Source organism: Hyperolius riggenbachi, chromosome 1 (genome assembly GCF_040937935.1).
Source record: "Hyperolius riggenbachi isolate aHypRig1 chromosome 1, aHypRig1.pri, whole genome shotgun sequence".
Lineage (NCBI taxonomy): Eukaryota > Metazoa > Chordata > Amphibia > Anura > Hyperoliidae > Hyperolius > Hyperolius riggenbachi.
In genome coordinates, this window is record NC_090646.1 from 120,132,761 (window position 1) to 120,140,644 (window position 7,884).

A 7,884-nucleotide genomic window follows, 5' to 3' on the forward strand; every position below is an offset into this window, starting at 1 on the left:
AGTGAAATTTTCCGCGCGGACAGATCGAATGGAAATTTCATTTGATTGTGTTTTGGGATTCTATATCATTCAAATGCAATAGCTCCAAAAATGCTGCATGCACCATCAGCAAATCACTAATCACTGGCGATTGCTACAGTGTGAACACTACCATTGACTTGCATTAGCAGCAGCATTTTGCTGATCGCCAGTGATCAGCAAATCGCATAAAAATCACCCAGTGTGAACTAGGCCTCAATGTCTCAGGTACACTTTTTTAAGGGAATCTGAAGAGAAAATAAACTTATGATATAATTTATTTTTTAGCTGTACTACACATACAAAACATTAGCAGCAGAAACATAAGTCTAATATTTCCAGTACAGGAGGAGTTAAGAAACTCCAGTTGTTATCTATGCACTGCGCTGCGTAATATGCTGGCACTTTATAAATACAATAAATAAATATGCAAAAGAGCCACTGATCTCTCTACGACTTTCAAAGTTGCAGAGAGCTCTGTCTTCTGGAGCTTATTATCTCAAGTATCTGGCACTGTATTATGTTTTTTTTTCTGCAGAGGACAGTTCAAAAGTTCACTAGCCTGCTCTGTAAAATCATTAAGAATGCTGAGTGTATTGTGTAAACTGCAAAGATTAGAGAATGATGCAATGTTAATAAAATATATAAAAAAAAAAAACTATAAAAATGAGACTATTTTCTTTGCTACTAATGTTCTAGTAATTATCCGTACTACACAACCAATTCATTATTCCATAATTTTTCTTTGCTTCAGTGTCTCTAAGTTCTTTTCTGGGAATATATCTGAGAATTTGCATGGATTGGTGTTTTCCAGGTATGGATATCACATCAGTAGGAATTCCTATTTCCTGTGCTACGATCAGGCCACCATCAAGAACCTTTTTGATCATTTGAGAAACTATGATGGAGAGTCCAAGTATCCCAAACTGTGTGGTAAATTTCCGGTTACTGGAGTGCGGGATTTAACCACCGGATACGACAGCAACCAGCCTGATCACAAAGCGGTGAGTTTTCTTTCTTTCAAGATCTGTTTCTTACTAAAGATTTACTTCCTAACCTACCCAGTACTTGGCATTAAGGACAAACCTGTATTCACTGTGTAGTTGGATGCTTTGCTAAACTGCCCATACACTTGTAGATGTGGAATTGATCAATATCTCACCCATTTACCTGGATTGCCACATGGTAACTCTCTCTCAATATTCGATTATCATGCAGTGTAGAGAGACATTCAGAACTGGCACCAGTAGTCTGACTGACAGTAGAGGAGCTGTGGTTGCAGATGGCTGTGCCTCCAGAGTATAGAGTCCAATTGCAATTCAAAGAACAGAAAGATCCGGGCACCAGCCTATATTCAAAGTGTCTCATTTTATTGCTCCTCACACCAACTGAAATACAGTATAGAAAAGCCTAATGGCTGTTTCACAGGGAAAGCCTGCTTCTTCAGAGGCAGTAAGTTACAGATGTAAGTAAGTTATGGCCTCTGAAAAAGCAGAGTTTCCCTTTGAAATAGCTGTTTTGTATACTGTATGTCAGTTGGTGTGAGAAGCAATGTAAAAAACAGTGGAGTGGCATTCACAAAAAGTGGGGACTGTTGTGCTCAAGCCCAAAAGACCCTTGTACGCCAGGGTCCACGATCCAGAAAAAAGATGAAGGCTGGCACCACCAATAAGTATTTATGCACTTTTTTTATTGCATTAGCAAGATGCCAAAAAGCTTTGCTGGGCTAATGGCCATTAGCCCAGCAAAGCTTTTTGACATCTTGCTAATGCAATCTAAAAAGTGCATAAATACTTATTGGTGGTGCCAGCCTTCATCTTGTTTTTCTGGTGTGAGAAGCAATAAAAGGTGACACTTTAAATATAGGAGGTACCCGGATCTTTCTATTCTTTGGATTGCAATATTCGATTATATTTTGTCATCTGCACCTAGTTTTCTTTTATTTGTGGCTCAAATTGTATCACATAGCAATACTAGGAAAATTCAGGGTGAGAGCAGATACCACATGCACAATATTTTATCCAGTAAAGAAAAGAGAATAAACGGGGCACTACTTCTTAAAATCTCTTTATTCCGTTTGGCAAATAGCAGGTACAAAGCAGTGGGCGTATTGAGTGCCTGACAGCTGTTTTGCTGGGTTAAACCAGCTTCTTCAGAGGCAGAATGTACATCAGAGGCAAAATGTACATTCTACCTCTGAAAAAGCTGGTTTAACCCATCGGAAACGGCTGTCAGGCACTCTATACCCCCTGCTATTTCCCAAACGGAATAAAGGGATTTTAAGAAGTGGTGCCCCGTTTCTTCTCCTTTACTGGATATTACAAGGATTTTGGACGTGTACGCTCTGTGTCCCTGCTCAGGTTGCTCTGCCCTGCTGCACTTTGGTGCCAGGTACTGTTTTCTTCTCATAATATGCAGAATATTTTATAGATTGTTATTTTTCTTACAAATGTTGTGAAAACAAAGATCATCGCTATTTACTGTATGCATTTTTCCATTTCTGTGTGATTCTCTTTCTGTATACTGCTATTCCAGTGTCATGCATGTCATGCACCGATGCATGTGCTTTGTCGTAGAAAAAAGAAAATGATGAATGTTTTTTTGATTTACATCTCCAACCCATAATATGTGTTGCATTGTCTACCTCCAGATTCTCCCGACCAGTAGCAGCAGCCAGATGATTACCTTCACCTTTGCTAATGGGGGTGTGGCCACCATGAGAACCAGTGGGACGGAGCCAAAGATTAAATATTATGCTGAGCTCTGTGCAGCACCTGGAAATAGGTATGGGGGAACTTTGCTTCCATTACTTTGTATTATTTCATATTTGGTAGTGAAAGAATTTTTATAGCTGTAAAAAATATTTTGACAATACTAAACAAAGAACATTTATATAGCGCTTTTCTCCTGGCGGACTCAAAGCGCCAGAGCTGCAGCCACTTAGGACATGCTCTATAGGCAGGAGCAGTGTTGGGGAGACTTGCCGAAGGTCTCCTCACCTGCACAGGATTATAACGTGCTGCATAGAAGTGCGGTCCGCTTACCGCAACGCATCCATTGAAGAGTGAGAAGTGTGAATGGCTCCTATTTATAAAGTAGCAGCCGTTTAGCAATGAGTGCAAAATTGACAAAAAAATGTCCGTTCTCCGCTCAAGTGGGAACAGAGCTTCACTCTTGTAAACAGAGCTAGTTACAACTCCCTTTATTAGACAGACAACACTGGTTTCCTATGGACTATAAATAGTATGCACTGGTATTTTCTTAATTACACAAATCTATATTTGAAGGAGATCCTGTTTACCTGATTTGTATTATTTTCCCTTTTCCAGTGACTATGATCAGCTGAGGAAGGAGCTGGAAGACCTTGCCGATTCTATTGAGGAGCATTTCTTTCAGCCAGAGAAAAATAAGCTGCAACGGAAATCCGATTAACTACCTCCCATTTGTCAAGATGGTGCCTAGAAAGATTATACTGTTAACTTTTTTTTTTTTCTTTAATTAATGTAGGCTGGCTACACAAACAGCAGAGGGGAGAAGAATCTCCACCTTTTATGTAGAAATATTCAGAATCTTTATTAGCCATTTTGGTAAAAACAGTCAACCCCGACCGCCTATGGTCCACATTGATTCCTTGTTGATCTGACCAATTTTTTGTTTAGTTGGGCTTTACAAAGAGTGTCTGAGATCAGCCTTCTCACAGCTAATACCTCTACAATAGGAGCAGCCCCCTGTCTGATAGGAATATTGCTCCAGTCACCACAGTCATCCTGTGGTTAAAGTAAATGTGCAGCGGCCTAAAAAACTGTTAGATACTCTCCTATGTAAAGGGAAAGTTCTGTATTCCATACAGCCCTCCTGATACTTTCTTCGTGTCCCTGGTTCAGCGATGTCCCCTGTTGAAATTCATCACCATTGGAACTCCAGGAAGGGCTTCGGAAGCACTCAGGGACATGAGTATTTCCGAAGGCTGCCCCAGGAGTGCTGAAGACTTACCGTATTTGACCATTTGGGGGGGGGGGGGGGAAGCGGGAATGGTGGATCAAGAGCACAGACAGAGTGGATCAGGAAGAGGCTGTATGGGCTTCCCTCTCCAGGTGAACAGCTATGTTTTTTTTTTTTTTGTTTTTTTTTTTTGTTTTTTTTAAGGTTGTTGAAAGGGAACTTGAGGTGGAAGCTGCCATATTATTTCCATTTAAACAATGCGTTTGCCTGGCTGTACCCCTGATCCTGTGTCTTTAATGCTAATACACACAATGAGATTTTCTGGCAGATTTACTACCAGATTGACTATTTCCAGTATGCCTGATCTGATTTCTAAACAATTTTCCATAGAAGTGAGGAGAAAATAGATTGGAAATGGTCGCTCTGGCAATAAAGCTGCTAGAAAATCTCCTCGTGTGTATTGGGCATAATACTTTTAGCCACAGACTCTGAACAAGCAGGCAGATCAGATGTTTCAGACTGAAGTCTGATTGGATTACCCACATGCTTGTTTCCAGGTTGTGACTCAGAAACTGATGGCAAAAGATCCATAGTACTGCCAGGCTACTTGTATTGTTTAAAAGCAAAGAAACATGGCAGCCTCTAGGTCACTTTCAGCTCTGGTTCACTTTAAGTTTGAATTTAAGATGGAACTTGGCATAATATAACGAACAGCCACATTTGAAAAGTAAAATAAGTGCCTACAGTATTTAGGCTTTAAAACCTCCCTGTATTCAAGCAGCAGTATTGCTGTATGTGTAGCCATCATAAGTTATACAGCCGACAAATCCTAGGTTTTTTTTGTTTGTTTTTTTTTTTATACTTCTTTATTTATATATTTTTCAGTGGAACAATCAATGACCGCAGCTGGTTATAAGATATTGTACATATCCTGCATTAATGAGGGAAAAAACATTTGGCTCTTGTGTAATGCTGCTATAAATACCATTTTGTATCATCCACATTACAATAATAATAAATGTGTCACTTCTCCAGTAAACCGTTTAATCCTCATTCCCCCAGATAGGGTGTGCCACAAGCGAGGGTGGCTGTAGAATATCTCGTGGTGAATCTAGAAGGGTTATATATCGCTATGTCGTAACCAAAGCTCTTCATTTCTCCTAATCCTTAAATGTTACTACCACACTTGTCATTGGTGTCTGCAGTTCACACATTTATTAGCTGTTGGCAGGGAATTTAGTCTGATAATATGCTTACAGCTACAGGCATTCTTCTGTTTCTTTACAACAGTCATTCTTTTTTTTTTTTTTTTTTTCTTTTTAACTTGCAATCCTTAAAACTTTAATACATTTTACTTGTACAGGCTACTAATAAAGCAACCTGACCACTGATTACTTTTTTTATTGTCTTAATGTGAAATTGTACTGTAGGAGCAGTTTTCTTGCATGTGTCTAGATGTTTCCATGGTGGGACCGGGGACCAGGATGTCAGGAAACTGCAAGTGCCATGTTTCTACCTACATAGCCATAAAAAACACAGGAAACCTAAATCGCCTTAAGGGCTCGTTTCCACTATAGCGAATCCGCATGCGGGCACTGCATGCGGATTCGCATACTCAATGTTAGTGGATGGGGCTGTTTCCACGTGTGCGGCGGCGTTTTTCGGTGCGGGAAAAATCTGCACGACAGGGTCGTCAGATTTCGCGTGCGGCAGGAATGCGGGCGAATCGCCACTAATGCATTCAATAGGGAAATCGCATGCGGCTTTGTCATGCAGATTTCCCCGCGATTTCGCATGAAAGGCAATGGAACTTTACACAGGCAGTGACATGGTTAATTTCGCCTGGCTCCTTGCCCTGCGAAATCGCATGCGAAATCGCGGGTAAATCCGCATGGGGAAACGCAGCCGCATGCGATTTCTTCAGCGGTGGAATCCAGGCGATTCCGCACCGCTACAGTGGAAACGAGCCCATGATATAGAATGTAATGATTACCAGGAAGTACAGTGCCTCGGTGAAGCGGCAATCTGTGCATTCTTATCAAACTGCCTATCACCACTACTCCAAATGTCACATGATGCAGAGCTGGAGGGAAGCTGGAACAATGTCTGGCCAGGGAAACGCGGTTAATGATCATCATCTTTATAACTGTGTGTGTGTATATCCTACCTAATAAAACACAAGTGTCCCTGCTTCCTGTCCGTGTGTTAGTGATATATATAGATATAGAGAGAGAGAGAGAGATATAGATATATATAGATATATTTATTATGAGCAGGGGCTCAGGGCAGGGTGAGTGGAGCTCTCGTCATTGCCAATTAGCAGGCATAAGTTCGTAGTGCTCACTATGCTACTCTGATAAGGCAAGCTATTTGTTATAGTGAATCAACCCCTATGTATTTCTGTTTGTTAGGATTCTATTCCAGTACACACCGCAGAGAGCAAGTTCCTGAACTCTTCCTTGTCCATATTCGTGCTGTGTGGTGAAATCTTCCCTCTCCATATTAATACTGTGGTGTGTGGTGAAATCTTCTGTTTATAATGCTGTGCTGTGTGGGTGACAGATGAACTCTGAGAAGAGCTGACACAGGATGACATGGCTGAAATGTGATTGTCACTCACAGAACACAGAGTTCACTCCAGTCCCAATACTGTGCATGTGTGTGTCCCTAGAATCTGGACATCTGCTGCATATATCAGGCATACAGTACATCCAGCCTATTTATAGCCTATGGAGTCCTCCTACATTCATTTAGAATATCAATCCATTGAGATAATTCACATAGGGCGTGAGCATCCTGCACTTTGCTCAGCAGCACAGGTGGCCATGCGTTCTACACAAACTTATGCCCACCTGTTTAGCTCTCCTTTGCTATGCTGATTAGGACTGCTGTGGGCTATGCTCAAAATGCATGGCATGCAGCAGTGCGTTGCTGTGACAACACACTGCTATGCAGCGCATAAGTCTGCCCATGAGGCAGTGCTGTATATGTCTGACATCTCTGTGCGTTGCATTCTGAGCTACATTGTGGAAAATTCGATACGCAATACCACAGTGTTCTTTGGCCCTTAATAAAGCGGACCTGAACTTTCCTCTCAGCGCTAAAAGATACACAGCAAAAGGTAGAAGGAGCACTCAAAGTAAAAAAAATTAGCAGGGCCCACTGTCAAATAGGTTCAAGAAGGTCAGCACCACAAAAGTATTATAGCTCAGTTACATTTATTAAATCCACAAAAACAAAACAGACTGTAGCTAGAGATGGCTCGAGCCTCCAATTTTTGGTTCGAAAACCTGCGAACTTCGCAAACCGCAATAGACTTCAATGGGCAGGCGAACTTTCAAAACTACAAACACTGTTTCTGGCCACAAAAGTGATGAAAAAGATTATTCAAGGGGTCTAACACCTGGAGAAGGGCATAGCGGAGTGGGATACACGCCAAAAGTCCCCAGGAAAATTCCGGATTTGACGCAGAGCAGGGTTATAATCCCTAAAAGGCAGAAATCACATTGCATTCCTAAATTGGAGGCCTAAAGTGCTTGAAAACATCTTGCGTGTGTAGACATGGATCAGGTAGTGAAAGTAGTGTACTGCTTCACACTGACAGACCAAACTCGCCGTGTAACGCAAACAAAGTGAAGCGAAAGGTATGCACTGACTTGACTAATACAATGTGCAGTCACAGAGATGAAGTGAAAGGTTCTGACTGCCAGGTATAATACAATGTGCAGGCACACAGGTGCAGTGAAAGGTATGCACTTACTGTTGCTATAATACAATGTGCAGTCACACAAGTGCAGTAAAAGGTATGCACTGACAGCTGTATAATGATGAGACGAATACACTTGAAATCCTATAACGAGAATCTGTTATGGAGGGCAAGTCTGCCATCCATTCAAGTGAAAGGTATGCACTGACTGCTGGTAT

General features: G+C 41.3%; 1 protein-coding gene across 2 annotated transcripts in view; it reads left to right on the forward strand.

Annotated features, from left to right (window-relative positions):
• PGM2 (phosphoglucomutase 2) overlaps positions 1–5,351 on the forward strand; it is an 80,622-nt gene extending 75,271 nt beyond the window's left edge. For both annotated transcript variants that reach the window (XM_068278438.1, XM_068278439.1), the window contains exons 12-14: positions 833–1,022; positions 2,669–2,802; positions 3,348–5,351. In XM_068278438.1, coding sequence (XP_068134539.1) covers positions 833–1,022; positions 2,669–2,802; positions 3,348–3,450 — 427 coding nt within the window. In that variant the 3' untranslated portion in view covers positions 3,451–5,351. The remainder of the gene's footprint in view (positions 1–832; positions 1,023–2,668; positions 2,803–3,347) is intronic.
• Positions 5,352–7,884: the final 2,533 nt, after the last annotated feature.